Source organism: Puntigrus tetrazona, chromosome 13 (genome assembly GCF_018831695.1).
Source record: "Puntigrus tetrazona isolate hp1 chromosome 13, ASM1883169v1, whole genome shotgun sequence".
Taxonomy (NCBI): domain Eukaryota; kingdom Metazoa; phylum Chordata; class Actinopteri; order Cypriniformes; family Cyprinidae; genus Puntigrus; species Puntigrus tetrazona.
The window spans coordinates 16,289,787-16,312,819 of NC_056711.1; the positions used below are offsets into that span (position 1 = coordinate 16,289,787).

At 36.2% G+C, this 23,033-nt stretch overlaps 3 protein-coding genes across 3 annotated transcripts; 1 reads left to right on the top strand and 2 right to left on the bottom strand.

Moving 5' to 3' along the window:
* Positions 1-378: 378 nt before the first annotated feature.
* Positions 379-2,593, bottom strand: cisd1 (CDGSH iron sulfur domain 1). The gene is made up of 3 exons (XM_043254577.1): positions 2,436-2,593; positions 1,729-1,934; positions 379-1,232 (listed from the first exon to the last, which is right to left on the bottom strand). Exons 1-3 carry the CDS (start codon positions 2,461-2,463, stop codon positions 1,143-1,145), a joined length of 324 nt encoding a protein of 107 aa, XP_043110512.1. The 5' UTR covers positions 2,464-2,593; the 3' UTR covers positions 379-1,142.
* A 381-nt stretch (positions 2,594-2,974) lies between these two features.
* On the top strand, positions 2,975-12,309 carry polr1b (RNA polymerase I subunit B). Its single transcript, XM_043255785.1, has 15 exons — positions 2,975-3,206; positions 3,303-3,470; positions 3,946-4,092; positions 4,187-4,319; positions 4,404-4,540; positions 5,747-5,970; positions 6,047-6,218; positions 6,920-7,097; positions 7,197-7,478; positions 8,312-8,445; positions 8,899-9,069; positions 9,565-9,721; positions 9,808-10,004; positions 10,082-10,332; positions 11,070-12,309. Exons 1-15 carry the CDS (start codon positions 3,033-3,035, stop codon positions 11,950-11,952), a joined length of 3,408 nt encoding a protein of 1,135 aa, XP_043111720.1. The 5' UTR covers positions 2,975-3,032; the 3' UTR covers positions 11,953-12,309.
* Positions 12,310-12,422: 113 nt separating this feature from the next.
* On the bottom strand, positions 12,423-14,542 carry LOC122356736 (N-acetylneuraminic acid phosphatase). Its single transcript, XM_043255786.1, has 2 exons — positions 14,262-14,542; positions 12,423-13,525 (listed from the first exon to the last, which is right to left on the bottom strand). Exons 1-2 carry the CDS (start codon positions 14,361-14,363, stop codon positions 12,887-12,889), a joined length of 741 nt encoding a protein of 246 aa, XP_043111721.1. The 5' UTR covers positions 14,364-14,542; the 3' UTR covers positions 12,423-12,886.
* Between the last annotated feature and the right edge of the window lie 8,491 nt (positions 14,543-23,033).

Here is a 23,033-nt window from a genome sequence, read left to right on the forward strand (position 1 = left end):
GCGACGATCCGGTTACTGAATGAAAAGTGACGTGAGCACGCGTTCCACCAATACGAGTTGGCGTTCTTGCAGGTTGCGTTCTGGCATTTCGTATCGTTTTCTTTTATTATTTATACGCGCTCCACTAAAAAGTTTTAATAAAACCTCGAAACTCTGCCTTTAAGTCCGCCTATCAGCAAGAATGACATTTTATTCAAGCGACACAAAATGCTGAGCGTTTCTGTTTTTTTTTTTATTGTAGTTTTTTATGCTGCTATGTGGACTTCCTGGATTGGTTTTAAAATGTTTTATTTATTGGTATTATTATGGCTTCTTGAGAAACATACAAAGAAGCCAAATAAATACATAATAAATAAATGTTCAATTTCTCACACAAGCTGTTTGAAATAGTTTATTTAACATCACACTTGTATAGTGTACATCTCTGATAGAGAAAATATAATAATTTCACAGAAAAGACAAGCTCATCAAAACATGATTTTCTCCATATAACGTGTATTTTTTTTTTTTTTTAAGAAACAGATCTAGCATTTTCACAAGTACATCTTTCTGAACGACAAGAGGCAATTTATTCGACATAAAACAGTACCTGTCAGATTCTGTGACTAGGATTCAAAAGATATTACAGAAGAATGCCAATTAAAATACATTTAATGTCAGTGATCAGTTAAGGTCATGTGTGAAGTTTAATAGGCAACACATAGGGGAAAAAAAAAACATGAGAAGATTTGGTTTTCATACTCCTTTCACAATCATATTTATCAACTAAAACAGACACGATTCAGTTTAAACTCATGTGTTTTTTCTATTTCTATGTTTTTTTAGTGTATCTGCAACAATACGACCAGTGTTTAAGCATAGAAATGTATTTAGAAGATCCACAAAAGCCTAAGTAGAAAAAAAAAAAAAAGAGAAAATTGATATGTATTGCTTAACAACCACCCAGATATATAGTACCGGTGTGAGGGCAGATCACTGAAACCGGTCAATCGTACAGTACATGATCAAGCACACACACACACACACACACACACACACAGCATAACATAAATCACACTTTTAATCCCATCAGCCCTGATCACACACGTAAAGCGGAGACACACTAATTGCTGAGAACGGACGGTCATGAACGGTGACGATGCTCATGCCTCCTTGCGTTTAATGATCAGGGGACCAACATTGTCTCCCGTTTCCTGATTGTGTTTAGCATGTGCGCCATCACAGTATGGAAACTGCAAGAGACCAGAGAAAACAAGTGCATTAAAAAAAAAAAAGAAAGAAATCACGGCAAGTTTCACGCCCCTGATTCTAAAAACCATGTTTTGGTACATACGCTGTAAATTTGAACATGCACATAGTTTTTTTTTTTGTCTTTGCGATTTCAGATGCAGCCGAATGTTGCAGGACCAGGTCAGTGACGGTTGGATCCGCCTCTGCAATACCGTGACTTGCGAGTACTGCATGAGTTAAATGGGAATGCTAACAGACAGGTTCAAAATAAACACCTCCTTGTATTAAATCACACCCAACTGCCCATGTATTATATGTACACGACAAACAATTCTCCTGATTTCATGAGGGTTAGTTACAGATTCCGGCATCTGCAAGATGTCGAGGAGAACATTCATGAACGTTCCTGAAGTTTCTTTAATTTGGGTGCCGATGGTCCAAAGTTTAAAAAAAGTCTATCTGATATATAATGGTAGTTTTTTTCCCCCAATAGCTCACCTTTTTGGATCTCCAGCACCTACAGTACACGGCTTTGTCGCCCAGGTCCTCGATGTCAAACGCATGTACCACTTTGGGGTTGTCTTTCTGCAGATCAAGGTTGACCTTTGGCTTCACGCATTTGCTTTTGCTGAAAAATGTTTTGTAGATGAGGATTCCCACGGCCGCGGCCCCGACTGTCACAGACACCGCAGTGATGATCTCAGCTGGAGAAGCACGGGAGATATGCATACATAAATAAGAAAAAAGATAACATTAATATTAATCTTTAACAATTAATCTAAATAAAACTAAAGATAGCCTACTAAATATTTACCTTTTTCTAACCCTACATAGATCTACATTTGAACCATTTAAACGTTAGAACTTCAAATAAATAAAGTAACTACATCTATGTCAGTTACTGAAACTATATTTAATTTCCAGAAACCTGATACGAACAGAGACAGTTTATTAGATTCTCAACGATGCAGCGAGAGCAAAAGAGAACAAATGAACACACCGAGAGACGCTCACTAACAAATAACAAATTGTCGATGTGTGTTTGTGAACCACATCTTCCGTATTTCAGTTTATTTCAGTAGTTTCTAATAAAATACTGATAAGATTCCGACCATAAACGCATACATGCAGGGTGAGCAAACCAGTTACGTTACATTTGCTTTTCAAAACACCTTTATACACCGCCATTTAAAAGAGGTTTTTACCTTTGTGGAAGGAGTTGGTTGCGCTCATGGTTAATTACTATTGTCTTGTATTATTATGATTGTTTTTGCTCATAATTCAAAGATCTTCAATCGTCCTCAAGGCCAAATAGACAGATCAAGCTGATTAACTGTGCGCGGTATTTACGCAGAACGCGAGTTATAAAGCAACAGGCGGACTTTTACTTTGACTTCACGCATGAGCATGTGGTCGGTGAAGGTTTTCTTTTTTTTTTTTTTTTTTTTTTTGGTGAACTTAGTGTGATTATTTTTATACAGATCAGTATTACAGTTAAAATCAAAAGAAAAGCATCTGTGATTTTATTTTTCAAATCAATTCATATTATTTTATTCAGCCACTATTTTCACACACCGCCGGTCGATTGTTTAAAATACAGAGCTCCAAATATTTAATAATCTATCTTTACAGTTGGGTTTCTGGGTTGAAAGACACGACCGTAAGCAAATGACCACTTTTGTGCGTGACTTTCTAAAACCATTCATTAAAAAAAACACCTTTATTTTGAAGTAGTGTAGAGGAAGCCTTGCGCTACTTCCGAGATCCCGTTGACAAACACACGTGTGCGCGCGCCCAGCAGCATGGATCTTAACAAGTGGTGCAATTTAAAGTCCGAACCGAGTTTAAAGCATTTGACAGAGACGGGGTTCGGTGTCCCGAAGGAAAAGCAGCACCTGCCCATGCAGGAGCTGGTGAAGGCGCACATTGAATCGTTTGATCAGGCAATTACTGATGGGTTATGTCGGATTGTGGAGGTAAGGTGCACGTGTTTACACACTCCACAGACACTTGACAGATGCGTTTATGTACAAGTGCTGCTTATTAAACAAGTAAACCCTCGCTGTTTTCAGGCCATTCCTCCTTTAGAGTTCATGTTCTTCGGAGACAGGATCAGTCTGTCGTTTGTGGAGGCCATCATTCACAGGCCAGCGGTTTCTAAAGGAGGTATCAGCAGAGACCTGCGGGTCTTCCCCGCTGAATGCAGAGGCAGGCGCTGCACGTACAGAGGGAGGCTAGTGGTAAGTCTGACCGTTAAATGCTAGTAAACGTGTTGATGTATATCTACAGAAAAATCGCTGGTTTCTAGTACCAAGACATACAGCAATCGTGTGTGTTCATGCACAAGTATGAACTCTGAATATATTAAAACTAAAAACTCAATTCAGATCTGCATATCACATTCATAATGTTTATGCAAATGTAAACCTTTGGGCATATTTAATGTTTTTCTTTTTAAAACTAAATACTTGAAATAATATAATTAAACCAGTATTTTATGTTAATATCACAGTAACTAGCCTATTTTTCAAACCGTTGAATGTTTAAGTAATAGTAAGTAAAGGGTTTAAAAATGGCTAAATATAGTATTATTTATATTAGTAATTTGGGACCATTCGATCACTTATCGATGTGCAGTCTGGTTCTTAAAGCTGAACTAACAAGCATCTGTGTTTTTAAAAAAAAAAAAACAAGAATATTTTTGTGCTTTCTCAGGCAGACGTGAATTGGTCTCTTAATGGCGTTCCCAGAGGAATCATCAAACAGTCTCTGGGAAATGTGCCGATCATGGTCAAATCGAAACTCTGCAATCTTGATGGTCTCTCGCCCAAAGAACTCATCGAGCATCACGAAGAAGCCGAGGTAAAATCACACATCTCAGAGCTGCATGTAAAACGCCCCAATCGTATGGTTTTCCCCTCGGACAAAATGACACTTAATCTTGCTCCGCCGGTAGGAAATGGGCGGCTATTTCATCGTTAACGGCATAGAGAAGGTGATTCGTCTTTTGATCATGCCGAGGAGGAACTATCCCATTGCTCTGACAAGACCAAAGTTTAAGAGCAGGGGACCGGGCTACACTCAGTACGGTGAGCGCTGCAACTCTCCCAGGCTGAAGAGATCAGTAAGACTTCATAAACGTACGTCTTGACTTTGCTGTTATCTGTGTGCAGCTATTTCAATGCGCTGTGTAAGAGAAGAACACACGGCTATTAATATGAATCTTCACTACCTGGACAATGGAACGGTGGTGGTCAATTTCATTTACAACAAACAGCTGTTCTTTCTTCCCTTGGGCTTTGCACTGAAGGTAAAAGGAAGATGTTTTGCTATATAAGCTTCTTGAGACATTCTGAAGGTGTTTTTTTTTTGTGTTAATGACCAGCTGACTGTTATCCTGTTATTTTAGTATTATTTATATACTGTTGTAGTATTACTGATATTTTAATTGGCTTGTATGTTTAGTTTTAAAGGAATAGTTCACCCAATAATGAAAATTCTATTATTATTTACTCACCCGAGAGTACTTCTAAATCTGTATGAATTGCTTTTTTCTGCTGAACACAATGGAAGATACTTTGAAAATAATGTGTAACCAGGTTGTTTTGGGTCACCATTGACTTAAACAGTATTTTTATTTTTTTTGTCCTGCTGTGGAAGTCAGTGGTGACCCAAAACAGCCTGGTTACAAACTTTCTTCAAAATATCATCTTTGTGTATTTTCTTTTTTTCTCATTTTAGTTTAGTTTGTTGCCTTCGACTGTATCCAATAAATATTTATTTAAAAACTACCAGTCAAAAGTTTAGAAACGGTAAGATTTGCAATGTTTTTAATATATTTTTAAAGATGTTTCTTATTCATCGAGGCCACAATTATTTAAACAAAAATGCAGAATTTTTTTAATGGGTTTTTATTTTAAATATATATATATATATAAATATTTTAAAATGGAATTTATTTCTGTGATGCAAAAGTGTATTTTCATCAGTCCTCAGTGTCACATGATCCTTCAGAAATCATTCTAAAATATACTGGAGTAATGACTAATGGAAATTCAGTTTTGAATCACAGAAACACATTATATTTTAAAGTATATTAATATAGAAACACATTTTTTAAATGGTAAAAATACACTTACTTTTTATTTCTTTATTTTTAATCAAATATGACTGTTTTCAAACTTTTGGTAATGTGTATATAGCTGTAATTTATTCAGTTTCTAATTTTATTTTATTTTGGCTTTTTGACAACTGAACACATTTTTTAATTGATTAGTTTTAGCTTTAATAACAAAAATAATGCTTTTTACACGGCAACCTTCCAAATAAGTAATTATGATTATACTAAATTGATTTAAGTTTACATTACGTGACTTATGTTAGAAGCATAATGACTTTTCAGCGGTCATTGCACCAAAATATTTAACCAGGATGATTATGGTTTTCAGAGAGCAGTGTAATATTTACTTTTGAGTTAAATGGTTCATATTAAAATCTTTCCTTTCTTCTGCAAAAGGCTTTAGTGGATTTCTCAGATTACCAGATCTACCAGGAGCTGATTAAAGGTTATGAGGAGAACTCTTTCTACAAAAGCTGTGTCTCAGAAATGCTGCGTATGGTCATGGACCAGGGCTGCATAACTAAATCCAAGGTGCTTAATTACCTGGGCGAGCGTTTCCGGGTCAAACTCAGCCTCCCAGAATGGTACACCCACGAGCAGTGCGCTCACTTCTTGTTGAAGTAAGTTCTTGTTCTTGATCTCGAATTGACTTTGCGAACAAATTCCATTTTTACAGCATTCTCCTTGTGTTTGCAGTGAATGCCTGTGTATTCACCTGAAGTCAGATGTGGAGAAGTTCTACATGTTGTCTCTGATGACGCGGAAGCTCTTCAGATTTGCCAAGCAGGAGTGTATGGAAGAAAACCCTGACAGTCTGATGTTCCAAGAGGTTCTGACTCCAGGCCAGCTCTACCTCATGTTCCTAAAAGTAAGATCAATGCTATTATATGACCACCTGTCTGTGTCTAGCTTGAACTCCATTCAAAAATTGGGCTTTTATGCTTAACAGGACTACATTTTTTGACTTTGAATTTTCAGCATCATTACTACAGCCTTTATTCTCCAAAAATCCCCTTTTTCAATTCTAATACACTAATGTACTGCTCATCAAAAGATTTCTTCTTATGCTGGAAGCTATACCTATAAAATGTACAGCACCGATTTTTGGGTCAGGAAAAAGCTGGAAAGCAAAAGCAGATAACTATGCATTTTATTTTAAATTCTGAGGAAAAAAAAATAAATACTAATAGGGCTGCACAATATTTTGCATGCAATTAGTCATGCACGTCTTGTTGGTAAAGCCGGTTCTTTGATTAGTAATAAATCTTCATCCCCTGTTTTCAGAGGGAGAGGCATTTAATGCACAGAGCTTGTTAGCAAACTATGGCTCTGTGTGTTAAATGCTGCTCTCTCTGACAACAGGAGAGTCATAACTAATCAAAGAACTGGCTTTACAGGCGAGATGCACATAACTATCGCATGCGATACATTGTTAATATTGCTAAATACTAACCCGAGTTATGTTTATGCACTTGCGACAGAATATACACTAATGCAGATGAATTAATGTTGTGTTATAAGTACGTTTCTGTGCAATGATTATTCAAAGCTGTTCTGAATGTTCTTCAGGAGAAAATGGCAGGTTGGTTGGTTTCGGTCAAACTGTCCATGGAGAAGAAGATTAAGAGACTCCAGAAAATGGGATCACTGAATACAGATGCTATGACTAAATTCTTCAACATGGGTACAGATATCACCAGAGCTTTTGAGTATCTGTTAGCCACTGGAAACCTCCAGTCCAAGACGGGTATGACACTGGCGTTGCAACTAACATCACAAAACTGAAGTGCATTCACAGATGCCGAATGCTTTTTATAGTAACTAACATTTGTGTTTTTAACCTCAGGTCTGGGAATGCTGCAGGCCAACGGGCTGTGTGTCGTGGCAGATAAGCTGAACTTCATCCGTTACCTGTCTCATTTCCGCTGCGTGCACAGAGGAGCCGCCTTCGCTAAGATGAGGACCACGTCTGTGAGGAAGCTGCTGCCGGAGTCCTGGGGCTTCTTATGTCCGGTTCACACTCCTGACGGAGAACCGTGCGGCCTCATGAACCACCTGACAGCCCACTGCGAGATTGTGGCCCCGGTGCATCCTACAACAACCCTGCCTGCCTTGCTCTGCTCTCTGGGTAAATAACATCTTTTTCAAGATATTCAGTAGTTGCAGCAAACCGCTAGCTGAATGCAGCAATTGTAGAATGCCTATAATTAAGGCTTCATAATTAATACGAATTAATCCATAATCACAATATGAATAGTGCAATTATCAAACAAAAAAAACTTTTAAGGCCTACTTCAGTTCACTAAAATTTAAGTTTAATGGTTTGATGTTTAAAAATTAATAAATGCAGACAGCTATTTATATTGGTATTTTAATATTGCAGTTGTAATATAAAATGGTTTTTTTCCCCCTAAATACTTTATTAAATTTTGAAGATGAAATTGTATATTTAATATATATAAAGAGCACTGAAAGCTTTTTAAACCTTGACCACAGTTTTTAATCATGGAAAGAAAAAAAAAATCATATTAATAAAATAAAAAAATAGGCAAAAATACTAAATAATAGATTTTCTTTTATGCCAAAAAATCATTAGGATATTAAGCAAATATTGTCATGTTCCATGACAACATTTTGCTAATTTTGTACCATAAATATATCAAAACTTAATTTTTGATTAAGAGCTTTAAAGGCAATTTTCTCAATATTTTACTTTTTAATATAGTCACTTTTGTTATTTTATTTTTTTTCACCCTAGGATTACAAATGTTCAAAAACGTATCTGGGCCAGATATTGTACAACAATGGAAAGCTTATTTATTCACCTTTCAGATAATCTATATAAATACATTTATAAAAAATAACCAATTAATGTATACAAATTATTAAATAAATTTTTGTTTTGTGGTCCCAGGTCACACAAATTAATTCTATGTTTACTATTAAAATGTATAACTGCAGGTGTAACTGCAGCAGATGGGAGCCCCAGCCAGCCGTTTTCAGACTGTTATCCCGTCATACTGGACGGAGCCATGATTGGCTGGGTGGAAAAAGAAGTAGCACCGTCTGTCACTGAATCTCTTCGTAGATTTAAGGTGGGTTTAATTATGGTTTAAGAATCATGTGCACTCATTACTTGTCTTTTTTAGTTAAAGTAAATTCTAAGAATAAACAAATTAATGACAATCAATAGCACAAACCAAAAAAATGTCTTATTAAAACAATGTATTAAGTAGAAATTAGTATTAGAAAAAATATTTGTACTGCGGAAGTGGCACAGAACAACAAAGTGGCTTATAGGGACGTTTTCAGACATTTAATGAGGCTCATAGGTGGCAAGAGTGCAATTAAAGTCAAATTTATATTAAGATTAATTTTTTTTATATAGAAATATAAAACTTAAATGACTGAAATGATGCATGCAAATCATGCATTCAACTATTGCGTCCTGCACAAACTAGTATAAAAATATAAGTTATACCTAGTGTCTGAATAATGTTTTTGACTGTATATATTATATAAATCTGAACATTTTGTGTCACCTTCAGGTGCTGGGAGAGAGAAAAATTCCTGCCTGGTCTGAGGTGGTTCTGGTTCCTCAGACAGGTAAAGCCAGCTTGTACCCAGGCCTCTATCTGTTCACCACACCGTGTCGCATGGTACGGCCCGTCCGGAACCTCAGCCTGGGAAAACAGGAGCTTATTGGCACCTTTGAACAGGTGAGGAGAAAACCGATTTTATAAGAAGTTTGTTGTAATTTAAATACCACTCTTAATTAGTATAAAAACAATCCGTTGACTTGACAGACTGCTGCAGAAGATTTAAAAAAAATCCTATATACTGCCATTGATCCCTTTTTTTTATTTTATGAAATATCAAACAAGGTTTGTTTTTTGTCATTCAAAATTTGCCTCGTCTTAGTTTACCCTAGAGCCCAACAGTTGAGTTTTGCGAGTAAAAACCCCATTGACTTTGTCCATAGTATGACCGATCAGTGCATTTGTTAAAGCGATTAATCTGCATAATTGATTTCATATAATTCGACAGCAAACTACCTAAATGCATTAAACATAAAATATACTGTTTCTATTTGACATTCATATTTTTCTGTTTGCAGTTCACAAAGCTTTGTGGGATTATAGTTATTCGCTTCAGTTATTAAAGCCTTGTAATGCACCGTTTTCTGCGTCCTTAGAGTGTTTCTTTGTGTTCAGGTGTATCTAAACGTGGGCATCTTCGAGGAAGAGCTGGAGCAGGGAGTGACAACGCATCAAGAGCTGTTTCCTCACAGCATGCTGAGTGTGGTGGCAGAATTCATCCCCTTCTCCGATCACAATCAGAGCCCCAGGAACATGTACCAGTGCCAGATGAGTAAGAACCTCATGTCCTTTTTTTTGATGAAATATGTCTAAATGAATTCTGTCGAAACATCAACTTAAGACATCGTCCTATCATAGGTAAACAGACAATGGGCTTCCCGCTGCATTCGTACCAAGAACGAACAGACAATAAACTGTACCGTCTGCAGACCCCTCAGAGTCCTCTGGTCAGACCCGCGATGTACGATCACTACGATATTGATAACTACCCTATTGGCACCAACGCGATAGTGGCTGTCATTTCTTACACCGGCTACGATATGGAAGACGCTATGGTAAGAATAACTTTCATGATTACGCTCGCTCCCAAACGTTCTTTCGCGTAATATTTTGTGCTCGTATATTTCCTCAGATCGTCAACAAGTCTTCATGGGAGCGTGGCTTCGCTCACGGTATGGTTTATAAGACTGAGCTCATAGACCTGTCCGATAAGTTCAAAGGTGACGACAGCATTGTGTTTGGGGTGAAGCCAGGTGACCCCAAAGTAATGGACAAACTGGATGCTGACGGATTGCCGTTTATCGGCTCCATGCTGAAGTATGGAGACCCTTACTACAGCTACATCAATCTCAATACCGGCCAGAGTTATGTGGTCTTCTTCAAGTAAGACATCAATTTTTTTATTACTATATTAGTAATGTTTAATTTAGTTTTTATATATATTATATATAGATTTATTGCATCTGAAATATTTTTTGAAATGTTTTTATTACATATGCATATATATATATATATATATATATATATATATATATATATATATATATATATATATATATATATATATATATATATATATATATATAAAAAATATTTACATTAACTTCAACTTGGAGAACACTGTTATTGTACAATACCTAAGTTTAATTGCTCTTAATTATTTATCTTTTTATGTTGTTTTAATTATCTGTATATTTTTTTTCAGTAAGCTTAATTATCTATTATTTTGTAATTCTGTTAATTACAAAACGGTATTATTCTTTATTTTAGTAAAAGTAGTTAACAATTAAAAGTGTAATAAGAAACATTTTAGTTGACAGTACAAAATATTTTAGACATTATATTAATACATTAACATTTAGAAGTAATATACTATTGTACTACAATTCTTAGTTTTAGCTGCTCATATTACAATAATGTTTTTAGAAAAGTACTTATCAAGGCACATCTTTGAAAAAAAAAAATTTGACAAGATAGTTAACAGTACTGATTAGTGTATATTACTAATCATATTTTAAGATTTTTTTTTATAAATATTTTCATTAAAAAAAGGGTGAATTTTGATATGCGTTTAGTGCACCTGTATTTCTTTGGATTTCTGAAGCTCTGTTTCTCCTCAGGTACCAGGAGAGCTGTGTGGTGGACAACATCAAGGTGTGCAGCAATGACACCGGCACTGGCCGCTTCAAGCGCATTTGCATCACAACCCGCATTCCCAGAAACCCCACCATCGGAGACAAGTTCGCCAGCAGACACGGTCAGAAGGGAATTCTGAGCCGCCTATGGCCCGCGGAGGACATGCCTTTCACGGAGAGCGGCATGTGCCCAGATATCCTCTTCAACCCGCACGGCTTCCCCTCCAGAATGACCATCGGGATGCTCATCGAGAGCATGGCTGGAAAATCCGCAGCCCTCCACGGCTTGTGTCACGACGCCACGCCGTTCAAGTTCTCCGAGGAGAGCTCTGCGCTCGAGCACTTCGGCGAGATGCTGAAAGCCGCAGGATACAACTACTACGGCACGGAGCGCCTCTACTCCGGCATTAGCGGCCTGGAGCTCGAGGCGGACATCTTCATCGGGGTGGTTTACTACCAGCGCTTGCGTCACATGGTCTCTGACAAGTTCCAGGTCAGAACTACAGGAGCGAGAGATAAAGTGACCAATCAGCCGCTGGGAGGGAGGAACGTTCAGGGAGGAATCCGCTTCGGAGAGATGGAGCGGGACGCTCTGCTTGCTCACGGGACGTCGTTCCTGCTCCACGACCGTCTCTTTAATTGCTCGGACCGTTCTGCGGCGCAGGTTTGCATGGGCTGCGGCAGCCTGCTGTCGCCGCTTCTGGAGAAGCCGCCTCCTTATTGGTCAAATACACGTCATCGGAAAACCATTTGCTTGCTGTGCAACAAGAGCGACTCTATCGAGACTGTGTCCGTTCCTTATGTGTTTAAATACTTTGTCGCAGAGCTTGCGGCAATGAACGTTAAAATTAAATTAGATGTCAAGTGAAATTCTTCGACTTCGAAAATAAAGTGCCTGAGCATATCATCTTATTCACTTGAGTGTTTATACTTCCTTTTGTATTGTGAAGAAATGGACTGCTGAGAATCTTCCATCAGTAGGCAGGATTAATGTGGCCCGTTTAAACATGTCAAGAACATGTATAGGAATTGAATACATTTCTTTACTAATAATTACTATAGACTATTACTGAATGGTGAATATCCATTTCATGCAAACGTTTTTTTTCTTTGCACACAAACATTAATAAACATGGTAGTTATCCGCTCATTGAGCATTATGTAAAAATGATGTGATTTATGAACTAAGATTTTGCATAAATTTCAATACATACAGATGAATAAATGACATCTTCATTTGAGTTATTTTATTTTTTAAATAATACCAATTTCAATAAAGCTTTTGCCAATTTATACATTTTTATTTTAATTTTCTTTTGCAATTATGTAAATACATCAATGGTTGTTTATTCCACAATTTAAATTATTTTTAGGTACTGGCAAATATTAATATTTCTGTTAATATTAACAATTCCAATAATTTTGTACTTTTCACTTTTTAATGCAACTGTAATCTAAACGAGACACACAACACAGTTTAATGTTTCTAGAACAGGGCTACATAACTAATTAGTTATGTCCTGTTCAATAAACTAACAGTAATTACGCAAATACCTTTTACTATGGTTTTGTTAACTTGATTGACAAAACTGACATCTAGTGGTTTGTCTACTTATCACTCAAATTACACCGATTTATTTCCAGGTTAATATTATTGCCACAGATTTAGAATTAGTGTCATTTGGCAGGTCATGTGACAACATGGTGGCCACTGCAAGAGAGAATCACTCTTTTTTTTTTTTTAAAGATTAAAACATTAAGTTGCTAATATAAATCTTCGCATTTTTGCAATTACGTAAACATCAACTCAGTTCAAGTAGAACATCCCTCAGATTCAGTACACTGGGAACAGTGTAGTCTGGAGTCACAGAGCCCTGCGGGAGAGATTTACAGTGACTGTTTATCCACACGGTGGCCCGCACACCTGCATTAATGCCTCCTTGGATGTCTGTGCTGAGAGAATCTCCCACCATGATGCAGTCCTGCGGCCGAACTCCTGCAGACTCGAAGCAGCGAGTGAAGATGGAGCAAGCCGGTTTCTGCTCAGGATGATCTCCTCCGACTACCATCAAACTAAAGAGTCCTTCACATCTCACCGCTTCGATCTTCTCCCACTGCGTCTGAGTATCGCCGTTGGTAAGCAGAAGCAGTTTGTAGTTCTTCCGCAGTTCCTCCAGGAGAGATCGAACCTCAGGAGAAAGACTCAGCACCTGTAAACGTGTGTTCTTCCACGTGTAGTAGCAGCTGCTGGCCAGAGCCGGATCAGGATCGGTGCCCTGCGTCTCCCGCAGGGCTTCATACCAGTGACGGATCCTCAAATCATCTATTGTTTTTCCTTCTGATGGGTCGAACGATTCGTGGAGAAGCTTTTGTAAAAAGTGATCGCAGATGTCTTTGATGTGGCTTTCTTGCACATGCGTCGACTTCAGTAGCTCACACACCTAAAGAAAGAGCATGTTAGTCATGATATCTGCATCTTTAACAAAACTAGCACAGTTCGGTTTCAAGTGTTGAGAAAGTTTCCAATTATTTTTAGAGAAAAATATCACAGCATTACCACAGAAAGTGTCAATAAAACAAGGTAATATTCTGACACTTTGAATGAAGACTAAAGGAATACCATTGCATTGCCATTATATGTTTACAAAAAGCATATAGTGATACCATGCAATACCATGGTACTTGGATATACACTTCAAAGTATGGTAAAAATACCATGGCATGTGTCCAAAAAATTATGGTGATACCATGGTACTTTGATACATAATTAAAAGCCTGTAACAGTACCATGGTACAAAAAGCATGGTACTTTGATATATTCTTCAAAGAATGTTGAAGAAAAAAAATGGCATTGCCACTGTGTCCAAAAACCAAGGTAATACCATAGTACTTTGATACATACTTCAGAGCACGTAACACATGGTAAAATCAAGGTACTTTGATTAATTCTTTATGTCCAATAATACCATTGCATATGAACAAAAACCATAGTAATACTATGGTACTTTCAGTGTACGTCCAATAACGCTGTTACACATGTACAAAACCATACAAAGTTACTTCCATATATGCATCAAAGTTTGACAAATAATACCATACGTGCCCCCAAAACTATGGTGACGCTAATTTCAACAGTTTAAGTGTTCGTTTGAGCATTTTTCCTATTCATTCATTTACCTTCTGAATGGCAATTCGCCCTGCGCCGGCTGTGTCGACCAGCGTGTTATCCAAATCAAATATAATCGACGAAACCCCTTGAGTTTCCATCATATTCCACATTCAAGTATGATATAAACCACACATCCGAACACGCGGAACTCCGGCTGCCGACGTCAGGCAGGTAATGTGACGCCACGTCACATTGCATTCTGGGAGATGTAGTTTCCGTTGAAATACAAGACTTTGTACAAACTGAGATTGTTAGATGGGTTTAAAACTTTGTTTCTTCATGTTTTTTCCAAGTAGCTGTAAAATCATCAAATAAAAAATATATACAAATCTATTTAACAAAAAAAGTTGACAATTTCGTGTAATAACGACAGTATATGTGAATCAAAGAGCGTATACCGATATGCATATATTAAAAACTATTAGCCTATATTTAAAAAAAATGCATAAATGCATTTGCAAAATGTAATCGTAAAAGCTGCATTCTGCAACAGAAGCTTAAGTAGTTAATATGTCATGCTCGAGAAAAAGATTGCTCTAGCAGCGCCACACTGTAATCCAGCGGGCAATCTGAGAGGCAGCTGAATGCAGGAATACGTGCAAATCGGCAGGTGACGTGAAAATCTTAACTCCTGTGGTTTGCTCTCAATAAACATGCTCTTTTTCAGGTTCTTATCAGATTACATGTGCTGGTCTTTGAGAAACTGTGTGAACTTATGTCTAAGGTTTCATCCCATGTTGGTGTACGTGTAAAAAGTACAGTCTTCGGGAAGGATGCCTCTTTATCTTAACAATGTGACGAGTTACTGTAGGCCTACTTACAGTCTAAACCTAGATACAAATCAGCGAGTTCAGAAAGTTAAGCCTACACATATGCGCTTTTCCTATTAAATAAAAGCTTCAACAACAGCCCGCGTTAAATAAATGCAGGCTAGTAACTTATTTCAGTGTAAACCTTACCAGAACGTTTAATTCCATAATGGTATCGCTCTTTATTATAGCCCGTGTGGCTTTATTATAAGGCAAACAATTGAAACGCACTTACAATCATGGCCACACGAGGGCCTCCGTTAATTGTGAGTGCACTGAAAACCAAACGCATTGCTAATTTCATGGCCCATCACGACCAAAGACTGAAACTTTTGTCTCCTTTAGTTATCGGAATGAAGCGCACGTCCACTAAAACAAAACCGAACGTCTGCGCAGCGCGTGCACGTCACGCGGCGTTGGTATCGCAGAGAACGAAAGCAGAACGTTTATGAAATCGTTCCGAAACTCGGAATTTCACAGAACATTAATTCGAATTCTTTTGCTTATCCTCGTGGTGTGGCGTTCGGATGAACATGAGCATGAGGATTCAAAGCGAGCGTTTCTGAACACGAGAGCGGAAGCGGCCATTTGTAAATTGTGTGTGCCGGGCTTCCGGTGTCATTTGCTTTTAATCTGTATTAAAAAAAAAAAACAGCTGGGTATTGAAAACGGGTATTTAATATCATACTGCTGTTATGTATTTTCGTGATCACAAACCCACTTGTTTGAGCAGATAGTGTAACTTAGCAGACTTTCAAAATAAAATAAATTATTTCGTATTTGCAATAAATCCACCTTTGAGGACAAAATGATAGAGGTTGAAGTGTTTACCCCGATAAGAAGTTAGATATGTACCGCATTAGCTGCATTAATTGCACATTGTTACACAATTATCCATTCAAAACCACGGAATGTTTACTGAGAGGAGCAAGTTGTAGCGCAAAAATTACCCATCATTCCATTTATCAGCGTTTTCTAGTGCAAACTCACCTCGTATAACCTTCCTGTGATTTTTTTTTTCTCTCTCTCCCTTTTACACTCAACACGCAAACACCTTCAGGGCTCTTCACTCACCACGAGGAACACTTAGTTTTCGCAGTAAGCTTTTGTGGTTTGATATTTATTTTAAAAGGCTGAGATGCATAAACTACCTTCTTATGCGTACATACAGTGGCCCTAAAACAGCATTTATAAACATGAATTTCGTAGTGTTGCCTGCACAACTGCAAACCAAAGTGCAGATTATTTCAAGTGTTTTGTATTTATCTCACACACACACACACACACACACACACAAAATACATATTTGTTAAGTTTTGAAACATGGCATACTAGTGTTCGAAGGGTATTTGGAAACTTTCTGGTTGTGAAACAGCATTAATATCAATCTGTGGTTACTCAGCATACCTGTATGACTTCATACATCCATTAAAATCACACCAGAAGTCAAAATAGCTCGTAAAAGGAGAAGCTAGTTCGGGGAAAACATTTTAAATGGTTTAATTCTACCACTTCGGTGATTTAGGAGATATCTGTATAAAACATGCACGCATTATGAAAGCAGATTTTTTTTATCTGTCGATGATTACTGTGCAGCTTGCATGTAGAGGAAGACATTGAGAGCAGTCAGCGTATCCAGAGGAAGTGTCACGTATTGTTACTCCGAGCATTAAAATGCCACTTGAGATGACACTTCTCACTCCCTCTCTGGCGGATCTCTCATTATGTAACCTTGCGTGCACTCGCACCTGGCCCAGCGCCAAACGTTGACACGCAAAAATGTGTCACTGCATTCTGCTCTCATTCTAAGCACGATCAGAAATTGGAGCATTTCTCACGCATGCAGATTCTGCTCATAGCACGGATGCCAGTCTCTGTTCGAACAATTCCTGTTCATGTAACGTTCCTTCCAAAAACACGTTCTGTAAACAGAAGTTTCAGGGAGTGGAAGTGTGAGAGAGTTAGAGAGTGCGCTGATGCCTACCAAAACAAACACTGCAGCAATTACAGCAACAAATCTCAGTTCACTGATTTTGCCTCCATTTAAAAAGTCCTTCTGATGGGTGCATATCAGTAGCAATAATAGAATTGTGAGTAATTCATTTTAAAAAGAAAAATGCAATTTCAAAACAGCAGTGTTGTTTTGACTAAGCATTGCATTTCATGTTTTTATTAATTCATTACTTTCTATTTAATTATTGGATTTTTCCCGAAACAAACATCAGATATATGGTGATATTTGTGTTAATTAAGAATAATTGCAATAATATTAGTTTTTATTAATTGTATATTTTATATATTGTCATTTTATATATTGTATAGTTAAGTAACTTTTTTAAAAATATATATATATATATATATATATATATATATATATATATATATATATATATATATATATAAATTGTTTTTATATAAAAATGTCTATATTGTTTTCTAATCACTTTTAGCATTTAGCTAAGCTAAATCAAAATGTATTTATATATTGTATAGTAATTTTATATATTGTATAGTTTAGTAACTTTTTAAAATTATATATATAAATATATATATAAATAGTTTTTATATAAAAATGTCTATATTGTTTTCTATTCACTTTTAGAATTTAGCTAAGCTAAATCAAAATGAGAAATGTTACCTAACCAGACTGAAATGAAAACATGAATTGTCGCCTGAAATGAAACATGCATTTATTGTATTTTTTTCCCAAGTAATTATTTATGGCTTCGGTTTTATATAACTATAATACAGTAACCTTTAATAAACAAGAGCGCATAAATAAGAATGCCTATGAGAAATATTGGATTTAATTTTCACCGGCCATTTGTAATGTTCATTTTATATTCATCATTTCAATCATATATCTAATCTCCTTCGTACACACAAAACTCCTATATAATTCAAGTAGTATAAATTGTAGATTAAACCTTTGCATATCGACCTTTAAGTACTAAACTTTTTTTGTTTGTTTGTTTGAAAAGGTGGCATAATGCATTATTATTAACTGCATTAACATGAGGAATTTTTCTGTATCAATATTTTACAGGTGTTTTATAAATTTTGCACCGAACTGCATTGTGTTCCAGGATGAAAACGGCAAATTTGCACAACTTTATTTAATTTGGATTTTTTTTCCTAAGTCAACGCTGGCATCAAAATGGCTTGCCGTGTGTTGAAGTGCATGAGAAATGTCACCGCAAACCATTTAGCTGCTCTTCTCCAGAGACACGCAGCACTCTGTTTTGCGTTTCAGCTCAGTGGGTGGTCAGGTCTCCAGTCACACGCGATCTCTGTGTTCAGCACAAGCCTCCACCCCCCCTCCACCCCCAGACAGCACGGCGTTCGGGTCACCTTCTGTTTAAATAGCTCAGATAACACCTGCACAACAACACATCCAGCAAGTGCATGAGGGCGAGGATCCTTTATTCTCACAGTCTCACATGAGTATATTTTACACGTGAAACTCAAACAGCATAATCAGATGATCCCCATATACTGCAAAATTAATTAAAAAAAACACCGACAGCGGCAACCTAACTGTCAACGGCGGTATAGTGGCACTCTGGGTCAATGTGTCATTTATGTAACACAAGATCTGCTGATGTTGCGTCATTTCTAGCACCTTACACAAACACACTCTGTGGTTTGGAATAAATCTCACCGTACTTACACACCTGCTTTCAACCACGCAGCGAACGCAAATACTGTATTCAGCGGGGAAATGTTGCTTCGGTTCACACCACTGTGTTTTTGTGGAATCACGGAGTCAAAACTTGTACTGCCGAATTTAAATCATTAAATTGCATTGCTGAAATATTGCGTTACTGTTAGCATTAAAGCAGTATGATTAAGAGTGATATCATCAGAGACCACAAAAAAAATCTTACTATTCGCCTGCACTGAAAGTAGCAACTTTGCTTTCATTTTAGAATTACACTAACACTAAGTGAACACATGCATGAGCTGATCGTGTTTTTTTTGTGTTTTGTTTATTTTTTTATTTAGTTTTAAATTTTACATCAAAAGAAATTAGTAGTAGTTTTGTATTGTAAATATATTTATTTCTTATATAAATTATGAATATAAATCTAGAAAATATTTAAATATTTTTTAAATATTTACTATATGTTTGTTTTTTATATATATATATATATATATATATATATATATATATACACACACATATATATATATATATATATATATATATATATATATATATATATTTATTTATATATATATATACACACACACACACACACACACACACACACATATATATATATATATATATATATATATATATATATATATATATATATATATACATAACATGCATATATTATGCAGTATACATATCTATTTCGTATGCAAATAATCTTTTGATAGCACTATTATGTACATATGGATCAGCTTACTTCCAAAAATATTACTAAGATGTTAGATAAACGCTTAAATCTACGATCAAAGACTGGAGTTAACGGTCTTACGACTGTCTTGACCCTACAACTTTTTGATACATTTTGGAAACAGAAGAACCACCATTCTAGCTGGACTTAAATATGCAATGGAGGGATATATAAAATATTTGAAAATAAATATTGTTTTTGGTATTAACATGGAAGCGAGGGTTTACAGATCACAATGCAGGCGGGACAAGTCTGTTGACGACATCCCGACATCCCGATCAATTAATTTAGTTTTTACACTTAAATTAATTTAGTGTTTTGCCCTTCACTAGATACCTACCAGCACAAGACGACATTAACATTCTATTTGAGCAGTGTGTACTGTAGCAATTAGAGCCTAGACTAATTTAATGTTAAGTTAGCTAGATACTTTCTTTGCAACTGATAAAGCACAAGGCTCATCCGCACATTAACATTCTATTTTTGAGCAGATCATGCGGATAATCAAGTTAATGTACGATAAATTAGAGATCATTTATAAAATCAGTAAAGAAAATTGTTTTTTCTACTATTTAAAAAGTATAAGGTTTCAGATGAGGAACATGTAGTAGCCTGCACTGCGCAACAGACCTAAAAAACCTTTCTGTATCTATATGTTTTATATTGTAGAAGGACAGGCAGACAGTGAACAGCAAGCCCAGAGAGTCACTGAGACTGCACAGGACAGGCAGAAGTGAACGAGGCCCTGAGTCAGAGACTAAGAATGTAGACAGGAAGTTCCTGCATCCTTTATGATTAGTGACTGTATATCACTCAACGCTGAAGTCACTCCAGCTGAACGCTGGCTGTTTTCTCCCTCCTCAGGCTGCTGATTACCTGAGTCAATGTTTCCATTAGAGTCATGAAGCGTGTGGGATAGCAAGACATCATAAACCAGATGGGCTTATGGACATTAATTACACACTCCACACCCAACAACAACACACACCGTTACAAACACCAGCACCGATCCGGATGAAAAAAAACAGCAAATATTTCCATGCATGCCACAGCTATCCTTCATGGAGAAAGCAATACCATGTTCAGTTGTGACCTGCATGTGGAACTTGTTTTTTGAAAATCAGAAATATTAAATTAATTAAAAAACCAAAAGTATCTATAACACAATTAAATGAATAGTTCTCTCAAAAATGAAAATTACGGCATATTTTACCCACCCCGAAGCCATCCTAGGTATGTAAGACTTTCTTCTTTCAGACGACGCAGTCAGAGTTTCTTAAAAATGTATCCTGGCTCTTCCAAGCTTGGGTGGATAGCGACCACTTTTTTGAAGCTCCATAAATCAAACGTATCTGTCGAGAAACTAACCTATACGCCGCCGGGGAGTTATCACACGTCCTCTGAAGCAGATTGATGGGTTTTTGTAACAAAAATATTTCTAGTCTTCAAATTATAACATAAATAACTGCCTTCTGGCTTCTTGGCTGAATTTTGACTCGACGTACGACGCAAGTTGTTTTTGGGTGAACTATTCATTTAATATTTTTTACAAATAAATCAATTCACCAGTCATTTTTGATCAAGTTAATGCACCCTTGGTGATTAAAAGTATTATTTTAGAAAAATTCACTTACCAAAGGTCACATGTAGAAACATTTAACATTATTTTCATATATATATATATATATATATATATATATATATATATATATATATATATATATATCTTCACAGTTATGACTGTGCTAAATATAAAATGAGGAACAGTTAACAAAAGTGTCTCTTTATGTGAAAAGATGACATCAGATTGATGTGTTATACTTATGGAAAATTGTATGTAAAAGTTATTTCCCTCAATGCAAATCATATTCCAGATGCATTATCTGTTTAGATGAATATAAATTATAGATGGTTATCTTTATTCTATTATAATGAACAAATTCCATCTAACCTTTATTTTTTGTATACACAAACACGTGCAAATATTAATATCACATACAAATATATACGTATCCAATTTTCTAAAAATGTTTATCTAAATTAGAATCAGTTCAGATCATTCAAAAAAAAAAGTTATAATTATTATAATTAGTTAGTTAGTTATAATTACCTAATTTAAAGTTGTCAAAAAAAAAAACAAATGCTTGACTTCTACACAATATCAAATAATTATTATCCTCGGAGTGAGACTATAAATATGTTTTAGTTTCCATGTACAGTAAAACAGACATTCCAGCATCTTGCAGGATCTAGCGTGTGAATCGATATCAAAATGACACTGGATCCTCGGCTCGTATTTACTTCTGTCTTTTCATGAACTTCAGCCTTTTTTCTTTGCTTTTAGGTGACATAACAAAATACCAGGAAGTTGTAAATTGCTTGATAATAGACACAGACGAAACGGCACCACGGTGATCTCTAGCAACCATCAGGATAGATTGCATTTTCTTACATCCAAAAGCAAAGTCGCATTGTCTGCCACAAACAAGTCCATACAGTCTTCACCCCAGAGAAGATCTGTCCAAAACAAACAAAATATCTGCTGGAATCTCTCTCAAAGACTAGTGTCAGGGGAATAATAGGAGCTGTCACTGAAACTGGAGAGGATGGATGCACACCGGCTAGTAAAAACGATGCAATCCAAAATAATGTGCAACATACAGAAAGGGAGGCATTCTGCAAATGTTTGTGCATGGAAAGTTCATTATCTGAAGATCTGGTGGCCTTTAGATATAAATATAAGAGCTGGCTCTTCAAATGCCATCTATTTTAGTCCTTGGTTGCAAGGAAAATAAATTACAGATGAGCAGTATATTATTAGATTAGAGGGGAAATTCACTAGGCCTATAGATAAGTTGTGCCCGATGACTGCGTTATGTATTTGCATGCATGTTCTGTTGTTTTAGTAGTTATAAAATAATTATGCAAAATAAGTTAACGGCACAAAATCCCAATCGCTTGATTAGCATTCTGCTGCCATAAACAAAACATGCATATAAAAATAGTGTTTTTGAGTTTCACGGATGAAACTAAATCACACGCGACTCAAAAATCATGAGAAAATTTTCCACGTTTGGGTGAACTGATTTATGAATGACAAATACCCATACTAATGAAAGCTGAAAACCATCAATGTTAACATCAAATAGCAACACACAAACACAGAATAACAACAATGTGTCACCAGGCTGAAGTAAAAGAGTTGAATTTATTGCCTTGCTGTAAATTAAAGCAGAGATTTACCACTGTCGCTATGGCAACTGGCTGGCGACAAATCAAAACCTTAATCCTAGAGGCAGGGCAGTATTATACAATCAGAGGATAATACAAAACATGTTTAAATATGGCTGCAAATATGGCTGTGAACTTGACGCAAAGTAGAAAGTAAACTGAGAAAGGCCTATAATTGTACACTAGTTTGAGGAGCTTTTTATGAAACCAACTTACTATGAAAAACGCTCTTTAGCCATTAATTATTTACAATACAGCACAGCCTTGTACATTATTGATATCTATCTATCTATCTATCTATCTATCTATCTATCTATCTATCTATCTATCT

What these genes read in the sequence shown, in the direction of transcription:
- LOC122356736 (XM_043255786.1), bottom strand. Translation starts at nt 14,363, where the DNA reads ATGTGGAATATGATGGAAACTCAAGGGGTTTCGTCGATTATATTTGAT. An exon ending in GGCGAATTGCCATTCAGAAG is followed by an intron (nt 13,526 to 14,261) that starts GTAAATGAATGA and finishes CTCTTTCTTTAG; the next exon opens with GTGTGTGAGCTACTGAAGTC.
- polr1b (XM_043255785.1), top strand. Translation starts at nt 3,033, where the DNA reads ATGGATCTTAACAAGTGGTGCAATTTAAAGTCCGAACCGAGTTTAAAG. An exon ending in TGCGCTCACTTCTTGTTGAA is followed by an intron (nt 5,971 to 6,046) that starts GTAAGTTCTTGT and finishes TTGTGTTTGCAG; the next exon opens with TGAATGCCTGTGTATTCACC. An exon ending in ACGATATGGAAGACGCTATG is followed by an intron (nt 10,005 to 10,081) that starts GTAAGAATAACT and finishes ATATTTCCTCAG; the next exon opens with ATCGTCAACAAGTCTTCATG.
- cisd1 (XM_043254577.1), bottom strand. Translation starts at nt 2,463, where the DNA reads ATGAGCGCAACCAACTCCTTCCACAAAG. An exon ending in AACCAACTCCTTCCACAAAG is followed by an intron (nt 1,935 to 2,435) that starts GTAAAAACCTCT and finishes GTGCTTCTCCAG; the next exon opens with CTGAGATCATCACTGCGGTG. An exon ending in GGTGCTGGAGATCCAAAAAG is followed by an intron (nt 1,233 to 1,728) that starts GTGAGCTATTGG and finishes GGTCTCTTGCAG; the next exon opens with TTTCCATACTGTGATGGCGC.